Source organism: Nannobrachium achirus (genome assembly GCF_963921795.1).
Source record: "Nannobrachium achirus genome assembly, chromosome: 15".
In the NCBI taxonomy this organism is placed as follows: Eukaryota; Metazoa; Chordata; class Actinopteri; order Myctophiformes; family Myctophidae; genus Nannobrachium; species Nannobrachium achirus.
Window position 1 is genome coordinate 43,646,893 of NC_137822.1, and position 27,459 is coordinate 43,674,351.

The window sequence follows — 27,459 nt, forward strand, 5'->3', positions numbered from 1 at the left end:
GAGCTAAAAACTACAATCATTGAACATATAAAAGTAATTGTGGGTTTGCCTCAAAGGCGAGAACACTATGTTATCCTCATTATTTATATAGTGAGTTCCGCCGCATATTTCTGCCGCAGACAGTACAAAGGCAGGGCCCTTAGCCAATGAGGCGCAATTGGTAGAAAATAATCTGGGAGTGGTGTTAGCTGGAGTATTAGTTGAGCTTCACATGACAGTTAGCACGCTGAGGCAACAAACCTAGCAGGCGGCGCTCCAGCTGAGAATGCGCCTAGAACTCCAACAGGGGTATGATACTCCAACCAGAGTGCACAAAATGAACAAAATGCCCAGAGATTGAGTGATGTAGAGTCAGATGCTCTCCACATGGTCTCCCGAGACAATGAGAATGAGGTTCTGGATCCAGTGAGTGACAGGATCCAAGGAATGACCATTCAGCATGAAGGTAGAGAAAGGCCTCTGGAGTTCCCAGAGTCAATGGAAACTGGAATTGTGAGCAACTGTCCCTCCCAGGCAAGCTTGACAAAAACATATTTTTATTTATTTAGCTTTTTTTTTAAAACATAAAACATAAAGGAAGAATAACAATTTATTTAATTACAATTTTTTATCATTTTTTTTTACGAGCGAGCCCACACTGTTTCGTAGGAACAGTATCTTTAGTTGGGCATGATATCAGTACTATGAGGTTCCAGAGCATAGAATGTGTTAACCTTCAAAGAGAGGAGGGGACAGAGACCGGTTACTGTTACACTGTGAGGCATTTTGGATCCATTACTTAAACAATGAATTCCCAAAAGGTTTAAATGAAGAATTGATGTTGAATTGCTAGCTATAAATTTTTCTGGTTATGTGTATTAGATATATAGATATATGATATTGATAACACTAAATGAACATTACAGTTCATTTAGTGTTATCAATATCACGCCGAACCGCGTTTATTATCTGAAGGCTATTGCTGCTGCATCTTAATTATCAAAAAAATTATACCGGTACTCTTATTCAAAGTGAGTGCAGAGTATCTTCACTGTCACTGTCTTTGACAGAGTGCCAGAACCAAAACTTGAACCTGCAACCCTATGTTTACTATGTATTCATCCGTTGAGCTATGACTGGCCCTCCAAAGCACACAGTGGTTCTCAACATGTTCATATCAAGGACCCACAAATTGATACCAATTTGGCTGCAGACCCCCATCTGACAAGCTGTAGTGCCAGGGGGCATGATATTGATGCGTCGTTCTATATCCTAAGAGTCCAGTTATGAGACGTTACACAGGAGCACCAGTTCAGCTATTAAACTCAGCATTGTTTAATGATTAGACAGGGTAGATTCCCCACATGAATATATAAACATATGAACAGCAAATGCATGAAAGTAAACAGAATACAAGCCTGATTTTTTCACAACATAAAGTTGCATCCACAGCAAGCTAGGAGACAGCGTCCAACTGAAACCAACAAGTTTCAGCTGCACTCCGGAGAGATCTCTGAGGAGTCACTATCTAACAAAGTCTATATATCAAAATCTGTCCAGCATGCTGCTGGAGCAGCCCTTCTGTCTCTGATTGGCCAGTAGTACTCAGAGCACACTCTAAAAAGATATGGTTGCTTGTGGCTTAAAGGAATAGTTCACACATTTTCACATTAATCCCTCCTTGATCACTCTTTAGTGATCACTCAGTTTTAAAATGTTGAACACAGTTTTTAATTATTTCATGTAACATGCTGAGTTTTGAACAACAACAAAACAAGGTCCATTATTTATTTATTTTGTTTGTTTGTTTTTTTCCTTTTTCCCCTACCATTCGGACACTTGCTCACATCATTTGGACCATTAGTGACATTCATGGAAATTCATACAACAAGCTTTAATGAATACAATGGCATAAAAATGTGTAACATTGAATTGCATATAAATGTGTACATTAAGTTGCATATAAATGTGTAACATTGAATATATTTCTTTATTGCATCTTCTGAGAGACAGGTCTTTTGCTGCGTCCCAGGAATTGATTCCGTACCCCGACAATCCAAATCTCACCCACTGCCACTTAATATTTTACATGGCAATGAGATGAAAGAACTATCGGGAGGTTCCCCTTCCAGGACACAACTAGACCCACCCCTCCTATTTGTATCCTTCACCCTCCATCGGACTTGATGGAGTGGTGATGCGTGTGATCTTGAGGTCAAGTTGTGGGTCGGGGAATGCTCTAAAGGGGCCCTCTGTGTATAGCTATTCATTTAATCACATTCTGTGTGCCAAGGGAGTATTGGGCATAATGTGCCAAAACATGTCTAAGGAGATAAGGATATCCCTGGGAAAATATCTGTTGTTTCTTGACATACATCTATCCCATAATAATGTTGCATCTGTTTATTATACATAATTGTGTTATGCCCCTCCTAGATCAACATAAACATGTGTAGGAGTGTAAAGAGTGTTCAATCCCATTTTTTGTTCAGTGAAATCTGGACTAAATGTCATGTGATGAGTGAGGGGTGTCACCATGTTAAAACTACGGCAGTAGACTGTGCACTTGACCTGTGAATATTTAATTCCTAAAAGCTTGTGAACATAGGGACACAGCTGTCTTTACTATCTACTGAGAATCGGGAGTAGAGATTTACAGGAAAGCAGAAAGTTAACCCCCCCCCCCCCCCCTTTTATGACTCACATCAAAGCGAATAACAAGACTTGTTATTCTTTACCCCAATTAAAATATTTATAGCTGGGGAATATTGTATCTTTATACCTCCCTCCTTGACATGCCAGTAATGGCATGGCACATGAATAAATATATTACTTCGTTTAACTCATAGAGCACATAGGTTTGTTTACCCATCATCGAATAACTAATAAAGTACAGGGAGACACCGCACCATGGGTGAACTTATTGACAGGGTCACAAATGCACCTGTCAATAACAACATTATCAATTATTGTCCTCAATGTGAAAACAGCACAAATCCAAGTTTACTATAAGCAACCGTCACAATGTTGTACCACAAACCTGGGACCCTTCAGGATTTAGCCGTAAGCTGGAGGTCTTTTTTATGATTAGACCTGTAGGGCCGTTGTATTCTCTGAGAGACCCACCGCACACCCACACAACCAAGGCGTATATTCCTTATCAAATTGCACTGAAGTTCTTTAATTTAAACTGTACACTCGAGTCCTCATAAATCACTGCGTTACGCCTCAAGCAGTTGTTGGGACATTTTCGGCTCCCAGAAAGAAGAATGGCATGGTGGCCAGACAACAGCAACCCTCACCAGCTTTTTTTTCCTGCACAACCAGAATATAGGCAGCAACAAACAGCATGATAGGAGACAGCGTCCAACTGAAACCAACAAGTTTCAGCTGCACTCCGGAGAGATCTCTGAGGAGTCACTATCTAACAAAGTCTATATATCAAAATCTGTCCAGCATGCTGCTGGAGCAGCCCTTCTGTCTCTGATTGGCCAGTAGTACTCAGAGCACACTCTAAAAAGATATGGTTGCTTGTGGCTTAAAGGAATAGTTCACACATTTTCACATTAATATCTAAATACAACTGCTTCTTGCCTAGTCGGTGAAAAGACGCGCTGTGATTGGCCAGTTGTCACTTTGAGTGACAGCCTCACCCTGCAGCCCTTGCGTAGGGCTGTCCCCTACGCGAGGCATCCCCCTCCCCTACTGGGTGGGGCTTATTTCTTTTACAGTGGTTTGGGTGTTGTCACATTCTAATACAGACCGAACAGGGACATGCCGGCCTGGGCCCCCGATTCAGCCCGGGAAAAAGAGTTGGAGAGGCCCTCATTGCGCGCAATAGAGAGAGATTTCCCTCTATAGCGCTGCTGCTACTCAAAGATTTGACATTTCAGATCATGACAAGTGACAAGCCAGTGGGCCAATTACATGAGTTAGATTTTGTCCTGTCGGGTGCAAATCTTGTATGTCCAAAACCGTTTGTTTTGTATTTATATATATTTTTTTAATGATTTAAATTAGTGAAAACAGACGATCTACAAGCACACAACGCCTTGCACCGCGAGGCGTTGTGTGCTTGTAGATCTGCTGATTTCACTACGGCCTTGTATGATGAAGCAGGGCTTTGCTTTACGAAAAAAAAAAATACAAATTTGAAACTTGGAGATACAAGGTTTCTGCCCGACAGTGACGATTTACTTTGTTGGCCGCCCAGCCCCAAAATGGAACGACATTTTATTTTTAATTGTTTCCTAATGGCCGGCCCGGGCTGGCCGGGAATTAACCGGCCGTTAGTGAGTTGTCCCGCTTTTCCCAATGGCCAGCTCAGCACATCCCTGAGACCGAATGCCCCATTTCAGCACTGTCCTCAGTGGCTTGACTGGCAAATCACTCGACTCTCAATCACACACCTCCCGGGCTTGCATCCCACTCATGCCACTTTTTTCCCACCACCACAGACAACTTTCTTTTAGCAGATAAGAATAACTATTGACCATGACGGAGCTGCTTCGTCTCAGTCGACGTTGAGCCACAGCCGAACGAAACTAAAGCGAGCAAGTCTCCGTGTCGAGCATTGCGAAGGTCACATGAGTCGACTCAGCGCCATTAGAAGTTGTAAACCAGGGGGCCAGAATAGTAAATATTGTTGTGGGGACTGGACTTCTTCTGCGACCGACTGCCGCTCAAAGGGATTTCTAGGAGCCGAAATGACGGCTCCTCCAATTAGTGCAGGGGGTGGGTTTGGGTTTAACAAATAACCAAGTCCCTCCCCCCCAGAAATCGCTCAAACAGGGCGCAATGTCAGACTCAAGCTTCAGCTGAGCCTGAAATCAGGCTATCTCTACCTCTCTAAAACTAGGTGTTCTGAAACACTTTCATTTCAAGGACCAACAATTTGCATTGTATTGACCACAGACCCCCATGTGAAGAATTATACAGATTTCTATTTAAAACATAACAAAAAGTATTCCATTCACAGGAAGATTCTTAGTACAGGGAGCCACTGTGCTTTGCTGTTTTCATACGGATAATGATAAAAAAGCCAGAATCAAATTATAATATTAAGTCTTCTTTTTCTTTTGTAATGTTGTTTGTTGTTCCTCTAATAAAAGACAACCATACTATTGCAGGCAGCAAGTAGCTCAGTTTACAGTTTATGCATTTAGCAGACGCTTTTAATCCAAAGCGACTTACAATAAGCAGATACAACATCACAATAATAAACAAGATAATATGTCAGTACATTAACAGCAATACAACAATGTAAATGGATATCTATCTAGAGAAAACACAATATAATCAAAGTTCTAAAGAAACCTAAAAAAAAAATGCTAACTAGTGCTCACTGAGTTAGGACACAGAAGCTTAGTTTAGGGTTAATCATGGATTCATTGATCTAGGATTTATTTTAATTTGAATTGTGTTGCAAAACGTGGTTTACTTTTAAGCATTGCTTAACAAATAGGTGATTAAATCCTTAGCCTGTGACTAAAACCTTAACCTGTGATCAATTCATAAAAAATAAGTAATGGAGTGAAAGAGTTTCAAACACTGCCTCCTGAGCACTGAGCAGATTTATTATCAACACTGTGGCCAAAACATTTCAGTCCAGTTTTCATGTCAATAACTATAAATCTTTCAATCACATCCCAGGTGCCTGGTACTATATAATTTGGGGTAGCAACTATAAGGCTCACACCAATTTCTCCATGTGTCATCATTAAACATAATCCCCCCCTCCTAATTTAATGTTTTTAATTCTTTAACTATTATTAATATGTCTTTTTGGGGGCATTTTCGTGAGTACCCCCTGCAGTACCTCCGCGTACCGAGAAACACTGTGATAGATGATAGTAGTTAGTGCGATGATATTAGAAGATAGTAGTTTTAAATTACTACAACTGAAACTCTTGTCACAATGTGTACACACTACGGATACGCTTGTATGCCTTCAGACTACTTGACACACTGAAACACTTGTTACACTGGTGACATCAATGAGGTTTTTCTCCAGTGTGGACACGCTGGTGACTCCTCAGGTTAGATGGATCACTGAAACTCTTGTCACAATGTTTACAGTGAAAAGGTTTTTCTCCAGTGTGGACACGCTGGTGGCTTTTCAGGTGAGATGACTGACTGAAACTCTTGTCACAATGTTTACAGGGAAAAGGTTTTTCTCCAGTGTGAACATGCTGGTGGCGTTTCAGGTTAGTTGACTTAATGAAACGCTTATCACAATATTTACATTTAAAAGGTTTTTCTCCAGTGTGGACACGCTGGTGTATCTTCAGTTTAGATGACTCACTGAAACTCTTGTCACAATGTTTACAGTTAAAAGGTTTTTCTCCAGTGTGGACATGCAGGTGGCTCTTCAGGTTAGATGCATGTTTGAAACTCTTGTCACAATGTTCACAGTGGTAAGGTTTTTCTCCAGTGTGGACACGCCGGTGTCTCTTCAGGCTAAATGACTTATTAAAACTCTTGTCACAATGTTCACAGTGGTAAGGTTTTACTCCAGTGTCTTCTGAAAGAGAGAGAGAGAGAGAGAGAGAGAGAGAGAGAGAGAGAGAGAGAGAGAGGGTGGGGGGGGAGTAGGGACAGATGGGAGAAGGAGGGGAGACAGAGAGGAAGAGAGAAGGGGAGGGGCATGTTAAAACTGGTGAGTATAAAATGATTACGGCTTCCCTGTTAATATTTCTGATTTAATTGTATTTTTCATCAACCTCTTTTATTCCAACACCCAGTTTCTTTTCCCTCACATGTTTAGTCCTGTCCCTGTGTTTAACACTGACTGACCTCCACTGGTCTCCTCCCAATCGTCACTGTCTTCAGTGACTTCAGAGTCAGATTCCAGCTGGACTTCAACTCCAGGACAGTGTGAAGAGATGTCTTCATCGTGGGCCTCACTTTTCACTGTTGTTAATGTCGATGTTGACCCATGAGGCTCCTCTGGTCTTTGAAGTATCTCCTCCTGTTCCTCTTTAATGTGTGGAGGCTCTGGTTCCTCCTGTTCCTCTTTAATGTGCGGAGGCTCTGGTTCCTCCTGGAGCAGACTGGAGCTCCTCTCCTGTTCAGGAGAAACCTCCTCTTTACACACAACCATGTGCAGGATGTCTAGGAGCAGAAAAACAACGTGATAGCTAACACTGGATTGATTGATTAAGTGTAAATACACATTTCCATCCTCCATGTACAAAATGAGGTACCATCTGCTTAATGCACAAAGTGAGGAACGGGACAGTGAATATAGTACTGAATTGACAGTGAATATTAACTAGAAAGATGCATTTGGAAATTGCAGGTGTGGTTGCCAACGTGACTATATTCTGCAACAAGCTAACTGTCATGTGAAGTTCAATCAATACTCGAGCTAGAACCACTCCCAAATGTGTTTTCCACCAGTTTCAAATTGCATCTGATTCAAGGTAAAAACCCATTCACAAAAAAATAAGAAAAGTTTATCTAGAAAAAATAAAGTTTCGCCAGGACTACAGTGATTATAGTGAAATAATAAATAAATAATAAGAAGGGACAGTGAATAGTAACTAGAAAGATGCATTTGGAAATTGTAAGTGTGGTTGCACACTTGCTTTATTCTACAGCAAGCTAACTGTCATGTGAAGCTCGACCAATACTTGAGCTAACACCTCTCCCATTGATTCCCTATTGATTCACCCATCCCATTGATTCCCTATTGATTCACCCATCCCATTGATTCCCTATTGATTGATCTAGAAGAAGAAGAAGAAATAAGGTTTCCCAGGACTACAGTGTGTTGCCCTGTCAGGCAACCACACTAATAAAGGAACAGCAAATATTACTGAAAGGACAGTGAGGGACCATATTATCACCAAGAGACTACTTCCTCAGGCAACTGAGGAAGTACAGGGTGAACCAACGACAGGTGACATCACCTATGTAAAAGTCCATATATGGGTATTCCCCAGAATCCCTTTTATGCCCATATAAGAAGATCTCTGATGTCATCGATATACATCACTGGCCAGATGGCCAAGATAAAGGCCCATATTTGTGTGGCTGGTTCAGATAGGGATCTCCATGTATGGGCATAAAAGGGATTGTATGTTGTGATGTCTTGGGAACAGAATTCCTTTTATGCCCATATATGGAGATCCTGATGTCATCAATATTAAGCCCTTATCTAACAGGACTTCATGTGGGAATGCCCATATATGGAGGAAGACAGCCCATATCTATATGTCGCCCTGAGGCGCCTTACTAGTAGTAGTCACATCAACTACAGTAAGACTACTACTTGACATGAAAATGGCTGGAACCAGAGCCTCCATACATTAAAGAGGGGGAAAAATCATGGCACCTCATTATCAGGTATTATGATTATACTAGGAGGAAGATTTGTTCCAAAAAAGTGTACATAAAGAGTTGAAATTAGGTTTTTATGTGGCCACACCCACAGTAAAAGTGGAGGGGTTGATTCTATGATGTAATTGTATCTGTGTTTTTGGACTGGCACTTTTGACCCACAAGGTGGCAGCCTCCAGGAAAAAAAAAACAAAAAAATTAATACAAAGGGAATACATAATTGCTCATAACAACCACACCAGTGGGTCTAATGAAGTACTGTCAACCTCCTAGACACATGAAAAACTGAAAAAATACAAAACTATGGCACCGACTCTTTAATAACCTATTGTGGCTTATTAAATTGCCTATAGAGAAAGGTAAGGGTAATAATAATAATAATAATACTAATAATAAATAAAAAGTATCGAAAAAGGTATATCGATTCCCAGGTATCGAGTACTGTATTGTATCGATTCAATGGTGAAATGTACCCATCCCTATGGATAAGCAACTTAACGCTTAGTTGGCACCGCTTGAAACACCACATGAAATATTTTGTTGTACGTCAGCCTGGTACTGTTGGTCTTTGTGCCGGCAGTACAAAGGCAAGGCTTTTAGCCAAATCGACGCGTCGTTTTAAGCCCCGGGAATCGACGCCAATTGTTTGAGTCGAGGTGAAAATATATATTTTTTTATATCACCAGTTAGCCTACTACTGCGGTGCATTGCTGGACTGGTGTCATGTACTTCCAATTGAGAGAAGTAGCAATTCACCGTTTGTCAGCCTTCTGATTGGTCCCTGAGACTCCCTGACTGGCCAACCAGAAAAATACATTCACTTTTTGCAAGCGGGGGTGGAGTTCTGCAGTCGGAGAAAGTGGCAGCCGTCTTTCACCGGCTGTCCGCACTGCGGAGCACGGCCAGGCCGCTCGCGACCATAGCGTTTGCGATCATTGTAATGAATAAGCTTCAACAGACTAGTTCACATGGACCTTATCAATGTAACTAAGAGTTACGATTGGGTACATATATTTTAAATGGGCAGAATTACGAAAAGCCAGCCTATTATGTGAGGAGAACTATAATCTGGCTGTCCTCTTCCTACCCAAGATGCAATGCGCTTTCTCTTTCTATTTCTATTCTCTCTCTGATCCAGAGGATTAAACTAATTAAAACATATATTTTCGGGGGAAAACTACTGTTTTGCTATGTAATTACTGTGCCTTTTTCTTCCCTTTTTATTAATATCACGTAGATGTGTTTTTTGGGGTAGTTTATATAGCTGTAATGAGGTTATGAAAAAATAAAAAATCCCATTCACTGCCACTATAAAAGAATCTGCAATGGGTGATTCTGTCCCCTTGGGATTAAACAAATTAAAACATATATTTTCGGGGAAACCCCCTGTTTTGCAATGTAACTACTGTACCTTTGTCTTCCCTTTTTATTAATATCACCTAGATGTTTTTCCTTTGGTACTTTATATAGCTGTAATGAGGCTATGAAAAAATAAAAAAATCCCATTCACTGCCACTATAAAAACAATCTGCCCAGGGTTAATGTCCCACCATAGTAACAGGGCAGAATGGGGCGGGATTTGCAAAACAGTGAATTGGCGAACAGTTATTTATTGTCTCGCACCAGCGTAGGGGTGAAAGTGAGACGGGTCACGGAACGGCAAGAACCGCCGCTTCGTTAAAACATTCGGAGCCGGGACGGTGTTAAGAGGAGGAAGCACGCTGTCAAAATCCCATATTAAATAACCTGCCACAGCACAAACGCGTCCACGAAGTAAACAATCTTCTAAAGTCAAATTAACATACACAAGTGTAGGCTGCAAGTTACATTTTCTAATTAAAGTGCTTCTGAATTGTTCCAGTGTTGTAATCCATGATGATGATTGTGTTTCGCTGTGTTTGCGTCCATGATACGTCCACACTGCTGGCTCTAGCTGGGAGCTGTGCCTCCGCCTGTTTATGATCCGTTTCTGAAATGAATCCGTTCTCGACACTGACTCATTACTCTGTCAGTGCTCGGTGTCCCGCGACTGCGGACTGGATCCCATCGTTCATTTAAAAGAGCCGTTCAAGAGAGCGGAATCGTTTGTGAATGTCTCATCTCTACTGCACGGGGCAGAGTTGAACAGCGGAGATGTTTTATTTGTTTTAACGGTGTGTTCTACATTGCTATGCAGATAACGTTTGTGCTCGTGCACCGATATCACCGAAAACACAGTGTATTCAATTCATCTTAATGTATTATTGTGTTATGTTGATGTGGACGTTTAAAGCAACACTTTCTTTTTTTTTTACACAAAGTAGACTATAAAACGATTCGTCAACGCGTCGGAATGAGCCCCTCGACTCGAGTCGACTTCAGAAATCCCGAGTCGAGGACAGCCCTAATCACCACCAACAAGTGCAACCTGATATAAATATAAATATAACACCACCCACATGAAATCTTTTGTGGTACGTTCTCCCAAATCTTTAGATACTAAAGTATATAAAATGTAGGAGTCTCGGAAGTAATGTCGGAGTGTTTTTTATTCCCATATATGTTGAGTGCCTGTTGGGTAGATCTTTGTGCCCATACATGGTGTTCCATGCGAGCCCACACTGTTTCGTAGGAACAGTATTTCTAGTTAGTATTTGCTATATAGCAACACAATTAATTTTACATTTTTTGGAAAAGAATTTCAGAAACCTTAGGTTAGGTTTTAGAAGGCGTTTTTAGAATCAGCCTTGGGTCTAAAATTCAATCATGAAACACTCTGGTTCTTTGAGGTGTGTGATTACTTGTGCAGCCACTAAGCCAAATATCCATTGAGCCACACAATGTGGGTGTGGCCCATGGGTTTTCAAACCTGTTTGACTTAGAATCTTACATCATATTGGAGAAATATCCGTTTCCATCAGAACTGACTGAACACAACTTTATACTTAACTTTATTTAAACACCCAGCACCCCTATTTCTGTGGGGGAAGGTTCACCAAAATAGCCAATCTACAAGCTTGTTGTAAGCTTGTAGATCTGCTATTTTTGGTGAAGAGGGTTGGCTATAGTCATGGAAAGATAACTCATCAAGTACAGTGCAAATCAGGTGTGTTTTACTAAGCATAAGTACTTAATAAACTGAAGTGATATTGATGCATTCCAAATATTATCAAATTATTCTGAGGCACCCCTGGGCTGGCAACACGGCACCCACTTTGGGAAACCCTGCTGTGTAGGAGTGTAACGATACATTTTAACAACGATACGATACGCATCACGATACATGGTTGACAATACGAAACATGGACGGTAATGGTTTGTTCATGGCGATACGATACCGGCATGTTCTGACATGCCCATAGATGGGCATTTCCAGATATGCCCTTAATATTGATGACACTGGGACAGGGATCTCCATATATGGGCATACAACGGACAAGGATGTAATTAAGTGTGATCTGGGGATGCCCTTATATGGGCATGTTCTGACATCACATGGTCGACTATATGGGCATAAAGGGGACATGAAGCCAGAGCGTGATGTCAGAGCAGCAAACCCATTCTGTTAAGAGTGGTTCCCCTGAACAGTGACATCAGAGCATGATGTCAGAGTGATGTCACAGTGACAAGGGAACCAATAGACTGTAAAAATGTGTACTGACCGACTGAAAGACTAACACAGACAGACAGACGGAGACAAGCTGTGACATTTCCATGGTATACTGCGACCTTTGGTCGCAATTATTATGGATATAAATAAGTAAACACTGTGATTCTCAAGCAAATACATTGACATTATTATTTTATATTTCAACGCATATGGACAAACCCGCACCTTGACATGAACACAGAGATTACACCCATTTATCGATAGACCAAGAGTAGCTATACTGTATGGAATGGAAAAGTAAATAGACCCCTCTTTTTCATTTTCCTTCTTAAAATTGCTAAATACAAGGCACAAATACATAGTTTCCATAATCAATTATTTGCACTGCAAAACGATTCGATACCAATCATATGAATTGTAAAACGATACAGATACGATGCAAAGCCAAAACGGTACGATATATGAAGAGAAACCGTCGTTAGAACACAGAGGGTTCCCGAAGGGTTCCTAGTTTGATCATGGGCTCCCCCAGAGTTAGTGTGGAAGAGTCCTTGAGCAAGACTCTGAACCCCTAGTTGCATGGTTTCCTCTGCCATACTGTATGTAATGCTTAATCTCTGTAAAGCGCCTTGGATAAAGGCCTATATAAATGCACCATTTACCATTTAGTGTGTGGTCCTTTTCTTTGATTTTATTATCAGAGATCCCCTTTTTGAATCATGAAATTATGAAAGAATATTAAAACATAATGCTTTTGAGCTTGTAGATTGGCTATTTTCAGTACATGTTCCCCCTGCATAGCAATGCTAGGGTTCAAGTGGTTACCTCAACCGGCACTTTTTAACAGACGTAGCTCATCTTAACGATCGGATGCACCGTTTTTATGTTTAAGAAGATTTTAGCAGACCCGCGCTGCTACCTGGGCTGCTAGCCTACCACCGCTACCCTGACAACTAGCCTTGGCTAACCCTACCTGACAGCGCTCATCCAGCTGTTTCTGAGCTATGATCCTGCTGGTTTTTATGGACTCTACTACTTTTATCATGGCACGTTCTACAGACACTTCACTCTAAAGTGTCGATGCCTGGATCGCCGTCATCCGTCCTACTGTCGCTAGCCTGTCTTTGCCTGACAGCCCGGACCGGTAGCACCAAACGGTGGGACGCCTCCCCCCCCTGGATGATCACCACTACGTGTGTCAACTCACCGCACCGGGCCACTTTCTGTGTGGCCCTCGCCGGTAGGTTCACTTCTGCACTGCTGTTCTACTTCTGCACACCTGCCTGTCACTTCAGCCTGCTCCTACTGTACATTCAGTAGGCTATTACTGTGTCATATCACCTCATCGGGCCACTATCTGTGTGGCCCTCGCCGGTACGTTTACCTCTGCACCGCTGTTCTGCAAACCTGCCTGTCACCTTAGCCTGCTTCTGCTGTGTATTCAGTATTACAGAGAGTGTACTCACCGCATCGGGCCACTATACTGTGGCCCCGCGGGTAGGTTTTGCTCTGTCCTGGTGCCAGCCTATCGGCTACTCCGATTACTTAGCCTGCCTATCCTTTTGTTATTTCACTTTACTGGCCATAGCTGCTTTTCTATCCTCAGCTACCCTCCCCCATGGCACCTACCTGTGATGAATGTCGCCGGCTGTCCCAGGAGGTGTCCGACCTGAGGCTGAGAGTGTCCCGGTTACACCAGATACGTGACGATGAAACACTCCTGGATTTCCTCTGCCCCGATGACGACCACCGAACAACTAAGGCTGCATCTCCTGACCCGGAGGTCCATTGTGGTCCCAAGCCCATCTCCACCTTCAACACCGAGCTGGACGACACCGTCCCCGCCGTCCTAGGCGGCCCTACGGTCCACATCGCCGCCGTGTTGGACGACACTGTCCCCGCGGCTCCCAGTGGTCCCAGGTTCCACACCACTGGAGAGCTGGACATTACTGTTCCTGCCGGGTCGTCGGTTCCAACCATAGTTAGCTCCACTCCGATGGTCCCATGGAAAACAGTAGTTCGGGGAGGGAAACACGACCAACCATGCCCTCCCTTCCCCCCACACCTGGCTCCCGCACTCTCCATCAAAAACAAATTCTCCGTCTTGAGCATAGCAGATTTCCCCCCACTGTCTGGCCACGACTCCGCTGATCTTTTGCTCCCCCCCCCGGTCAGTGGAGCCTCAACCGTCCGCCTCTGGTCAAAAAACAAGCAACCGCAAACAACTGCTGAAAGCAGCTGTTAGGCGCCAGTCCATGTGTCCACAATCACAACAATCTCCCCCCAAACAGCAGTCCCCACCATCCGCCTCTCCTCCTGCTGCTGTAAACACATCCCAAAACAGTTATTAGCAACACGGTTCCAGTAATTCTTCCATTAATTCCTCCGACAGTCCTTGTTGTGGGCGACTCCGTAATAAAACATGTTAGATTCCCGAATGCCATCACGCACTGCTTCCCAGGTGCAACCATTCCCGTCCTATTAAACAAACTCCCAGGTCTCCTCGATACAATCCCAGCGTCCATCAATAAAATCGTTGTCCACATTGGCACGAATGACACAGCTCTTTGCTCTTCCGAGCTGTTAAAGTTGGATTTCATGCAACTTGTTGATTTTTTACAAAGCAGGGACCTTGACTTCTTTCTATCCGGTCCGATCCCACCATATAATCGTGGTGACGTAGGCTTTAGTAGAGTCGCGAGCCTAAACATGTGGCTCAAGCGACTCTGTCGCACCCATGGTTTTAAGCTTATCGATAATTTCAACCTGTTCTGGAACAATCTCTCTCTCTTTAACCGCGATGGACTTCACCCTAATAAACGGGGAAGCCAAGCGCTGGCCAACTTTGTCGCCGACATACGTAGCTACAACAGCTCCACTCTCCCCTCTGGAATAGACGGACACTTTGCGCTGACCGACCTGTCCGGCAGCGAATGATGTCCCCCTGGTCCTAGCCCCCAGCCCGTTAGTTCCACCGAGTCCTCCTGGCCTCATTCTAACGGGGTAGGATCATTCCATAATCACCTACTCACCTCCACGCTAAGCTTTCCAACCCACAACAATAACAATAACAACAGCAATGTAATTATGGCTCACATTTCAGCTAGATACCCAGATCCCCATTTCCACTCACCAAATCGCATTAATTATAATAACCTGGTTGCTATTCAACCATCACCACCACCCTCCTTCCCCCCCACACCCACTAGACCTGGGCTATTAAATATCTACACAACACACACAAAGTACAACATATATCCATCTTCAACCGCTTATCCGGAATCGGGTCGCAGGGGTAATATGGAAATCCCCTCCCTCTGGTCCACCAAGCCTCGCCCCCCTCACTTGGCCACCCGACCTGTTAACTCATTGAATGCCCTTTTCAAGATGGCCGCCAAGTACCAGGATGCCACGTTCTTAAATTTCTAGTGCACGGATCAATTTTTAGTGCACGGATTGTGCACGCCCATGCACCATATATGCACCATATGTGTAGTACTTTTTAACAGCTTTCAAACAAAAAAATCCGCTTGGAAATCCGTTCAGGCATTCATGAGATAGAAGCCTTCAAAGTCAGACAAAACAAACACTGCCACCTTCCTAAATTTCGAGTGCACGGATCAATTTTTAGTGCACGGATCGTGCACGCCCATGCCTAGATCATGCACCATATGCGTAGTACTTTTTAACAGCTTTCAAACAAAAAAATCCGCTTGGAAATCCGTTCAGGCATTCATGAGATACAAGCCTTCAAAGTCAGACAAAACAGCCATTTTTGACATTTTGAAAGATGTGTTTGTTATGGGGCTAAACAAGCAATTTCGCAATTGCAATCATGACTAATACATTTGAGGCATTTTTAGAAATTTTGAAAAAAAAAAAATCAAAATGGCTTCCAACTCGGGAAACTCGGGCTGTGGCAGCCTGGGAGTACTGTAATAACTCGTGAAACTTGTGCCTTGGCAGTCAATGAGTTAATCACTCTGTATTAACCTCCCTCCCCAAAGCAATCATTTACACTCCACTAGTTTGTCTAAAAATGGCTCTCCTTAATGTGAGAGCTCTCAACACCAAGGAACTCCTGATACGCGACCTCATCACGGACAAATCACTTGACTTTTTATCCCTCACTGAGACTTGGCAAAAGCCAAATGATTTCTCCCAGCTCAATGCAGCCATCCCACAGGACTTTACATACTATAGTGAACCCCGCTCCTCTGGGAAGAAGAGGGGGGGTGGTCTTGCAGTTCTCTACCGTAAAAACATAAAATTTACCACAGTTAAGGTCCCACATTTCTCCTCTTTTGAATCCTTGGCTGTACAACTGACTGGTCCAAAACCCACCATCATTGTTAGCATCTATAGGCCACCTAAACCATCTGCTGTATTTTTAACCGAATTCTCATCATTACTAACATCCATATGTGCACTGTCCCCTACTGTAATTCTGATGGGCGATTTTAATATTCACGTTGATAACACATCCAACACATTTGCTAATGATTTCACTTCACTCCTGGACTGCCTTGACATCACACAATACGTTAACTTCCCAACACATAACAAAGGCCAGACTTAATCTGCTGCACTGGTATCACTCCCTGTAACCTCACCCCTGTCACTTTTATCCACTCTGACCATAAAATAATTACTTTTGAAATTCTTATTCCACTAACCAAAACCAAACAGCAACGGGCCATCTATTTCAGAAACATTGAACACATAAATCCCTCTGATCTCACCGCCCTGATTAACTCCTATTCTAGCCCCCCCCCCCCCCCCCCCCCATCGTCCTCTCCTGCTGACCTGGTAACTCACTACAATGACTGTCTCTCCTCAGCCCTCGAAACCCTGGCCCCCATGAAAACCCGCACCATCTCCTTCACTCACACTGCCCCCTGGTTCACCCCCGAGCTCCGCCTGCTAAAAGCCACTGGACGGCGTCTTGAGCGCCTATGCAATAAAACTGGTCTATCAATCCACACCCAAATCTACACTGAACACCTCCACCATTACAAGAACGCCCTCTCCAACGCAAAAAACTCATATTACTCCACCCTCATAAACAATGGGAAAGGCAACACCAGAGCCCTCTTCTCCACAGTCAATCACCTACTCCAGCCCCCTAGAGCCCCCCCCCTCTCACACCTGCACAGCCTTTCTCCAATTCTTCACCACCAAAATCACCACCATCCACCAACAGTTGGCCTCATCAAACACCCCATCAGTCTACCCATCCTGGATGAATCCTGCTGATCAACCACCTCCCAGTCCCCTCTCCAACTTCACCCCCACCTCAGAATCCACCATCTCTGAGCTCATCCATAAATCAAAGTCCACCACCTGTCAACTAGACCCCCTTCCTACTACCCTCGTCAAAGCCTGCCTCCCATCCATTTCCCCTATAATAACTAATATAATCAACGCCTCCCTCACTTCCGGAACAGTCCCCCCCGCTCTTAAAATGGCCGCAATCACCCCCATCATTAAAAAACCCGGCGCCGACCCAACAGACCTGAACCACTACCGCCCCATCTCCAACCTCCCCTTCATCTCTAAATCCCTCGAGCGAGTGGTCGCCACCCAACTCCAGTCACACCTCAACTCCAACAACCTCTATGAACCCTTTCAATCCGGTTTCCGCCCCCACCATAGCACCGAAACAGCCCTGGCAAAAATCACGAACGACCTCCTCCGTGCAGCTGATTCTGGACTACTCACCATCCTCATCCTCCTTGACCTTTCGGCTGCCTTTGACACCATCTCCCACCCACTACTCCTGGAGCGCCTGGCTAACATAGGGATCACGGGTGTTGCACTCTCCTGGTTTGAGTCTTATCTCACGGACAGACAACAGTTTGTCCAGCTGGGGGAGCACATATCTGGGTTTTCGTCGGTGTCACTGGGTGTTCCCCAGGGGTCAGTACTGGGTCCACTCTTATTTATCATTTACCTCCTCCCCCTGGGTAAAATCCTCCGTCACCATGGTGTCCAGTTCCACTGTTACGCGGATGACACTCAAATCTACATCTCCACCAAACCCTCCACCACCCTCCCTCCCCCCTCCCTCACTGCATGTCTCCAGGACATCCAGAGCTGGATGAGCAGGAACTTTTTAAAGTTAAATGCCAATAAAACCGAGGCCCTGCTCATCGGCTCCAAAAACACACTGTCCAACTTCACCACCGTCCCCAACATCACCATTGACAACTTCCCTGTTCCGTTCTCCCCCTTAAGTTAAGAGCCTCGGCGTCATCCTTGATAGCACCCTTTCTTTTGCACCCCACATAAATAACATCACTCGGTCTGCCTTCTTCCACATCCGTAACATCTCCAGACTCCGCCCATCACTGTCCCAATCCAGCACTGAAATCCTCATTAATGCACTTGTCACATCCCGCATCGATTACTGTAATTCACTTCTCTCTGGCCTACCCACCACACTACTCCATAAACTACAAATCATTCAGAATTCAGCTGCACGGATCATCACCCGTACCAAACTATCCGCCCACATTACCCCCATCCTCATCCAACTCCACTGGCTCCCCATTCCCTACCGTATTGAATACAAAAACCTCCTCCTCACTTACAAAGCCCTCCATAACCTCGCCCCCACCTACCTATCCGACCTTCTCCATGATTATGTCCCCTCCCGTTCCCTCCGTTCCTCCTCAGCTGGGCTCCTGACAGTGCCCGCTGACAGTGCCCACATCGGCACCATGGGTGCCAGGGCTTTTAGCTGTACTGCACCTAGACTCTGGAACTCATTACCCCCTCATATCCGACAATCTGACTCCATAACCATTTTCAAATCTCAACTCAAAACTCACCTGTTCAAACTGGCCTACTCACTTTAACATACCCACATCGCCCCTTTTATCTGCTCACTTACCCTCACTCCTCTTTTATTATTGATTCTTGTTATGATGTATTATTTGTACTACTATTTTCAGTGTTCTATTTTATTTGTGATATATTGTGTATTTTGTAAATAACATGTTGATGTATGCTTTCTTCTGCCTGTTTTTAATGACTGTTTTTAAACTGTACGGCGACCTTGAGTGTCTTGAAAGGCGCCTTTAAATAAAATGCATTATTATTATTATTATTATTATTATAAACTTACTGAAGTGTGGCTGATCTTCAGGTTCCTCCTGTTTAATAGAAATGGCTCTGGCTGAGTCTGGAGAGTTCATCTTCACCTGCAGTCTGGACTCCACACTCTGGTCTGGAATGAAGCAATTCAACAAGGACTTTAATAACAGTTTTTAATCTTTCTGAAACCAATGCTTCCTTATATGCCCACCTCACCTCAATTATAACCCCCACCCATGACACTTTGATGTGTCATGCATTTTAGAAATGGTTTCATATAAAACAGAGGTAGAGGATACAAATTGGGCTGCGATCCAAAATATATCCAAAAACTAACGAGAGAAGGTATTTGATCAAATACTGTAAGCAGCCTTTTTTAGACCTGGGTGAGGGGAGTGATCAAAGTAGGGCTGAAAAGATCATTATTTTACATCTGTGCACTTTCACCAGGTCTGATTTGAGCCAGGAGAGCCTTTTGGTCAACAAGAAAGAAATAAAACCAGTCCTTGTGTTTGTTAACACCTTGGTTTCAAGGAGTAAACGCCTGTCCATAGTCTCTCCCAAACCGGTGTTTTCAGAAGTCTCGAGTGATGTCATTTTGTAGTCGAACCGGACCTTTCCGAACAAAAGTTTGGTTTCGGATAATGGACAGGCCTTAAATAATCATATTGACCAAAAATAATTGTGTTATTTTTTTTGCCATAATCGAGCATCCCTTCATTATTTTGACCTGATGGTGGCGCTAGAAGATCAAGGCCATTGGAACAATTGGTTAGGGTTAATCTCCCAGGAAGCATGAATGTACTGATCAAGTTTCATGACAATCTGTCCTTTACATTTGAACACATCTTGTGTCCAAGTGGAGAGTTTGTCTAAAAGATGGCGCCAGAGGAAAGGTAATTTAATGTAGGATTAATTTCTGCAGCATTAAAGTTTTTATGAATATCTCTCTATTCGGATAGTAATTGCCTTCACGTCTGATATCTTCCTTCATAAACACACTACAGGGAAGAAAAAAACAGACATGATTTTGGTTTTAACCAAAACATATAACTTACACTGCAGTGGTTCCCAAACTGTTCAGCTCAAGACCCAAAAGAGAAATTAGACGTTTGCCCAGGAATGTAGGAAAAGAAAACTTATTATAACTAGTTGCACCAACAGACCAGTACTTCTTTGCATACTTGGTCAAGTTAACCAGTTACTGTATGGAGACCCCTGGTACCCCTATATGGAGAGCCATGTACTGTATATGGAGATATGCTGTGAGAGTCCAAACATGCTTACTCAGTTATTCATTATGTGAAAGTCCTATGACGTCTATGACATCTGACATCATCATACATACAATCCCTTTTAAGCCCAAACATGGAGATACCCGTCTGTAGAACCAGCCACACATATATGGGCTGTCTTGGCCATATATGGATTAGGGATGTCGCTAACGGTTTTTCTCCTAACCGGTTAGCCGACAGCATTAACCGGTTAATTAACGGTTTTTAATTATTTTATTTGTATTTATTTTTTCAACCTTTTTTTGCTGCGCTGTTGAGATGAGGTGAGAAATGCGCTGCTCGTCCAAAACAAGCTCGCCCCCTTCCCCGCGATCAAAACCACCATGTAGTCCTACACATACAACATTGGGGGCGAGTGTGTTTTGGGGCGATTGTTCGGTTACCTCAGCAGCGTCCTCTCTCTCTCTTCTCGTAGCGCAGTCGATTGGCGACAGGGCACAGTGTAACCTCACGGAAAACTTTAACCAGGACAACACTAATATAGTACCTTCGCATAATAATATCTTTGGCTATTATCTTGGAGTTGGCGGTCAAATTATCTTTTCTGCCCGTGCGTGCAGCAAAGTTTGTCGAAGTTTTGTTTCCTGGTTAGCTCTGCTCCACAGCGTTAGCCCACTACTGAGCTAGTCTGCCACTGCTCTCTGACCGGTGTCTCGCATTAATTTGATTTGACAACACTGATGTTGACAACGAAGGATGCGCATTCTTTCCATCGTGCGCCCCGCGACGGCGCTGCCATTTGATTTCCAAGCGAGCTCAAGGCAAGAAGGAGGAGGAGGAGGAGGAACAGAAAATACAGCAGCGGCGCAGCGCGCGACACAAAACCAGCAGTCGGTTTAACAAAATCACATCCCCATTTGTCAAACAACACTTTCCAGGACCAGGACAATGCGATCATATTATTATGAAAATTAACCTTTTCTTTTCTTAACGGTCGGCTAACCGATTAACCGGTTAACCGTCGACATCCCTAATATGGATTTGTGGTGTGGTATGTGGCCGACTATTCGAAAACTACTTGAAACAAACATGGAATTAGTGAGCTGGTCCCTCAATGCAATTGACTATCTTTTCTACAAGAAAATCTGGTTCGGAGGAGTCTATCTGTCCAGACGCAGATGGGACGTTTGCTGCGGGGTACAAGAAGGACTACCTCAACATTAAGTAGAAAGTCTAGCTGTGTAGAAGATATCTACCTATTCGGATTGATGATGACAGGTCTTTTGCTAATTGGCTTGAGCATTGTCCTGGTTTATCGGAAAATTAGCAAGACGGCAGCCCCTAAAGGAGCCCCAAATCTGCCTGTCATGATAATTGAGCTTGGAAGGGCTGTGGGTGCTCAGATTGTTGTGATCAATGAACTGAAGCGGGACACTTTGGAAAAGGATCACAAGGTGGATATCTGCCAATTGCCATCACTACTGAACTAAGGCGCAACATGGATAATGACTTGACCTGTTGTTTTGAATCTCGGGACTGTAGCAGCTACAGCCCCAGTGGCTTGGACAAAACTTGGCGACTCTGCTGTAGCCTGTTCATCGTGTTCAAGGATGTCTCCACAGCACCACTGTGCTATCACATTGACACCAGCGAAAGGACAACTTGACCCGGCAGGAGGGGGTGTTATAGTTTAAGTCGAGACCAGTTCAACTCGAGATGGCGTCGGTCGTCGTCCTAGTAACACGCTGAGGAGACTGTGCCACCGCTCAAAAATATGGATTTACACATTCCGTAGAGCTTCCTGATGGAAGGGAGTATCTTATATTTTCCATTTGTGCATGTTTAGAGCAGCTGCAGTAAGGGGATCAAATTGGGCTCACCGACCGTTCAAGGGCTATGTTAATAAATTAATTAATAAATAAATAAAACATGCACAAATGGAAACTATAAGATGCTCCCTTCTTGCTCCAAGTGTAATCTATCCATCAGGAAGCTCTCCGTAATGTGTAAATCCATATTTTTGAGCGATGGCACGGTATCCTCAGCGACTGACGCCGCTCTCAAATTAAACTATAACACTGGCATTACCCGGAAGTCTCTACAAAGGCCTACTCACACACAAACACATGGATTCTCATGAATCAGACACACACACGCACGCACGCCCACCTTCGCTCCAGCACCCAACCTTCCCCTCCCTCTGCTTTATCCAGGCTCCCCCCCCCCCCCCCCCGCCCCCCTCCTCCTCCCACACAGTGCCTCCCTACCTGGGTGCACCCAGCATTGCATGAGAGCAGTGTTTTTATGGCCCAAAGCATCCCCCCTTCACCCGAATAGTTACCAATCATTTCTCTCGCCTGGCAGTTTGCCCAGGGCGTCTATCCGGCGCAATGTTAAAACGTGACATTAAAACCTACGTTTTTACTTTTTTAATAAATGCAGTGGAGTAAAAGTACAATATTTCCATCTATTTAAGTACAGTACAGCCCCATCGAGCGGTCAGCGCGGTGAACGGGAGACCGGCGGGAAAGATTCTCAATCATTTAGTCATGATTTGTGCAAATTAAATACTATTTAGGCTATTATTAGTATTGTTTAAGTAAACACGTGCATGTTCAGGTCACATTGCCACAATAGTGAAATGCCCTTTTCTTCCGAGGTATATTTTTAATCTATATGAACAAAAGAAAAGAAAAAACATAGGCCTACCTTCTCCGAAAATGTCTCCTGTTTGAAAACGCAGCTCTAAAGTAAGGATTCTAGTCTACACTGTTTAGAATGTCTCCTGGTAGAAAACACACTTTAACGCAGCTCTAAAGGAAAGGTTTGTGAGGTAAAACCTCTATTATTGTATTTATAACACAGTCTTTCTCTGTATCATGTTCGCTCTCTCTCTGCTCTGTTGTTTACGCTGTTTCAACCCGGAAGAGAGGGACGGAAACGGCCCTCGTCCTTCGCTCTTGTCCGGGTTGAAACAGTACTACCCCTAGTTAGTTCCCCGCAGAAGTAGGCGAACCAAAGATTCTCGTTCAGGTCATAAACAAACAGGAAACATAATTTCAACATAACAAACAAATATCAAGGTGAATTCAATGTAAAGTCAGTGTGTTATTTATAATGAATATACATTGATTCCAGGTATAATGATAATTATTATTAGATGGGTGGAGAATGGAGATGGGGTACGTTGTATTCCCCTAACTACACAGTGTGTGCCTCCCTGGACATTTATAATTTTATCTTAAGTAATGGAGACAAACCGTAGGTCTACTTACATTTGCAGCAATGAGTACTGTACATTTGCTTGTGCTGGACAATAGAGCATCGCAGTGAGGTGTCGGAAGCAAGCTGGCCATTCATATTTACCATAGGGTTTTTCATTATCAGCCACAAAGTCGTAGCAATTCAATGTACACTTACCACTAGGCTGGTGGTTGTAAAATGGTTCCATATGCTCCTGTAGAACCCCCGAGTATGTATGCAATCACTCTAGTTTGAGTAAAAACACGTTTTAATCCAGATCGCACGGAGAAGAACTGCATTTCCCATGCTGCTAAACGTAAAAACGACGTCTGTGATTGGTCTAGCTTCTTCTTCTTTCACATATCTTGCGGTTACCGCGGAAGTAGCTTACTGCCCCCTGTCTGCCCGGCAGATTATTGCACATCAGCAGAACTGCGTGAGCGAATACTTTCTTTTGCAAATATGATGCACTGTGTTAAAGATGACGATAAGAGAGTCCACAGTGATGACAATCACTACATTTCAGGCCATATGCTGGCCTGGATAACTAAACTGAGCGTGATTTAAGGGCAAACAACAACAACATTCGCAAGGCATTCTGGGAGTGTAGTTTCCGCGATTTTAAAGATAATGATGTACACAGTCTTGTACCCTGTCCTTTTTTTCAGCTTTAACTAATCTTTGCACTCAAAAAAATGTGAATATTGACATGATCCCTCTCCAGCCGAGGTGGCTTTGTCCAAGGCTTAAAAACGTTTAAATAAATACTTTATGAAATGTCTATGGAAGAAATGAATGCGGAAAACGCTTCCGACACCAGAGTGAGGACGGGGTGGGGCTTCAACTGCGATGCTCTATATAGCATTGCCACGATTTTATCTGAAGCAAACACGGAAGTCAAAGTTCCTATGATTGGCCGCTAGTTGCGCTGTTTTCCCCCCGCGAGGTACCAAAAAGAATTATCCACCATTGGATCCCATTCATTTTCCCCTTTCGTGTTCTAACCTTAATTAACATTTTTATGAATACTTTATGGTTCCTATCGCTAGTTAAAAATTGCCTTTCAATCACCATCATATGTGTTTTGTCGAAATTTGGTCCAATTTATTTTAAAATAAATAATAAAGTTGCGAGGGGAGGGGGGGGGAGGGGGGGGGGGGGGGGGCGACTGCATGCACAACAGCCTGCATGCACAACACAACTAGTTACCCAGAGCAGAGCAGATATACAATCTAACAACTCGTAGCAATGCGACGCACTGTTAGCTAGATCGGTTTTCTTTGTACAACGGCGTGTAAACATTTTTACGAAATAAAACTATTATACAAACCCAGGTTACAATGTACATTTAGCAGACGCTTAATCCAGAGCTATTAAAATGAGTGAGGACATAAATAAACACACAGAGGGGCACGGTGGTGCAGTGGTTAGCACTTCGCCTCACAGTTAGAAGGTCCTGGGTTCGATTCCCGCCGGGGGAAGTGTGGGCGCTGGGGGCGTGTTCCTCCACCCGCGTCATCAGCACCCACACCCTAGGTGGGGTTGGCGATAGGGCCTTTCTGTGGTGAGTTTGCATGTTCTCCCCGTATCTCCTTGGGCATTGGCCCTCACACAAAAACATGCAGTAGTCCTGGTTTCTATACTACCTCCCCCTAGCCAGCCGGGTGCTCCCCCGCAGCAGGGGGAGAGGGAAAACCAGGACTACAGGTTAGGTAGTCACCGGGTGAGAAAAATGGGTTGCAAAACCGTGGGATAAAAAAACATTATAAGATATAAATAAACACACATATATTCTCTATAATTATATAAATGTTAAAACATCATTTGTGTTAATACGCCTATAATGTATTTACTCTTATAGGCATATCAGCCACAAATACACAACTTGGTATTTATTTATTATGAAGGCTACCTACTGTCCGATTGTGTAACAACTTATGAGAGCCTATCTATAATGCCACCAAAACGATGTGTCTTTATTTATTTATTCTCGTCATGATTAGTGCAAGTATGGCATGCCATTAAGCTATAGGCCTACATAAACACATCGACACCAGCCTACAGATTATCAGTGGCCACTTACAGCCAAAATAGCCTATGTTCTTCTAAACCAAGGGAAGCCTATATTATTTTATAAACTCGTCTTTAACATTGGCATATGGCATTCTTGATAATTTGTCATATATGCCTACCACAGACTTACTTTACATTAGGCCTACTTCAGACCATTTATCAAATATTTCATGTAACATTTTGGTAACTGAAAACAGCACTTTTTATATGAAGTTGCATGTCCTGCTATCCTGTATAATTGCCATACCTCATATACCTGTTGTTGGAGCCAGGAGTGGGAGATCTGGGTCAGGAGCATTTTTGGAATTTGAAGTTGGTCATAGCAGACAGGCTTCGGCGACGTGATGTTATGGCAATTATCTGGCTTTTTGTAGGTTTAGAACGGCTATTAAGTAATAATGTAGTTCTCCCAAGTAACCACTCGTATATAAAGTGGTAGGCCTAAATAGCCTATAATAGAATATAAAACTAAAAAGAAACACTCAACATTTAGCCTCGCCAAATGGTATTAATTAAAACATTTGAAAATAACACTGAGGCTACAGTATAATTGTCAATAGTCTGCACGTTAGCACTTACATTCACACATACAAATGTCACACAAATTAGCATAGGAATGCACACACATAGGCATAGGTTGATCTCACATTTTATTTCCAAAATATAAACCAGAATGAAATTGACTGAATCAAAGAGGAGGAATAGGCTGAATGATGTACTACTGTAAAGACCTCAATCAAACAAAAATGACATTAATGAAGCGCATTTACGTTAACGATCGCTGATTGAAATAACCTCTTTAATATGTAGGAATAATTAACCCACGATACAGCATATGTGTTATGTGTCACATTTTTGACAGCTTTTGTTAAAGAGGTGTGAAAACTATATGCAACTTCAGTCCTATAAACATCACAAATCCCTGTTAATAAATATGAATAAACACATGCATATTTCTCTGGACGAATGCCTCTTTGCTTGGTGAAAAGTCTAGTGGACAACTGGATCATTAAAAGACCCAGCGGTGCACGGACACTTTCAAAAGGAGAGTCCTCAACAAGGCTTCCAATGCGGGGTACAGAGTCCTAGACGGCCCGGTCATCAGGGGCGTAGGCAGCGGTAGGCGAACGAGGCGACCGCCTACCAACTGAGAAATGATCTGGCAAAAAAAAAAAAAAAAAATCTCCAAAAAAAAAAAAAAAAAAAAAAAGTCTCTTATTTCCATTGTGTAAAGGCCTGACTGGGCAGTAGGCCTACAGTGTGGAGAGGACCATAGGCCTATAGAATGTCGCTCAACCAGTTCCATTCATTGACTAGTAGGCGGCCTGGCCATTGAGAAAGTGTTACCCTTTTAGAGATATGTAAATTTGGGCTGCCAGGCTATTTAACTCAAGTCGCAACAACAGAGACAATAACACACTGAACAAAGTACATTCTGCTTTCCTCCTACCTGTAGGATATCCTCTGTTCCAAATGAATAAAGTCCTTAATGTAGTAGGTAAACAGCTTCCAAACACAATACGTGATCATTGTGTTGTTTAAATCCAGCACTGCTGGATTAAGAATTGACATCTTGTTGTCTCTCCAGCTGTAGCATATTAAAACTCATTAAGCAAGCCTCTTCCATAAATGTAAGGCCCATTCCCACTGGGCCAGATAACAGATAAAAAATATATCTATAATATCTACCACAGATAGAAGTACCTGTGGCAAATATCTGTGCATGGTAGATATATATATTTTTTTATCTGTATCTACCATCCACTTTGAATGGAAAAATATCTAAAGAAAGAGTTTTTTTTATCTGTTATCTGGCCCAGTGGGAATGGGCCTTAAATAAAAAATAAAATGTATTTCATTAAAGGAGTAGTTCACTCTCAAAATTATCGATATTTTCAA

At 43.2% G+C, this 27,459-nt stretch overlaps 1 protein-coding gene across 1 annotated transcript in view; it reads right to left on the reverse strand.

Moving 5' to 3' along the window:
* Positions 1-351: 351 nt before the first annotated feature.
* The window catches only part of LOC308299876 (uncharacterized protein), a gene marked incomplete at both ends in the record, with an annotated part of 95,749 nt that continues 68,641 nt past the window's right edge, over positions 352-27,459 (reverse strand). Inside the window, 4 exons of the mRNA XM_080743657.1 lie at positions 352-459; positions 6,336-6,502; positions 6,775-7,092; positions 19,041-19,142. Coding sequence (XP_080599783.1) covers positions 352-459; positions 6,336-6,502; positions 6,775-7,092; positions 19,041-19,142 — 695 coding nt within the window. The remainder of the gene's footprint in view (positions 460-6,335; positions 6,503-6,774; positions 7,093-19,040; positions 19,143-27,459) is intronic.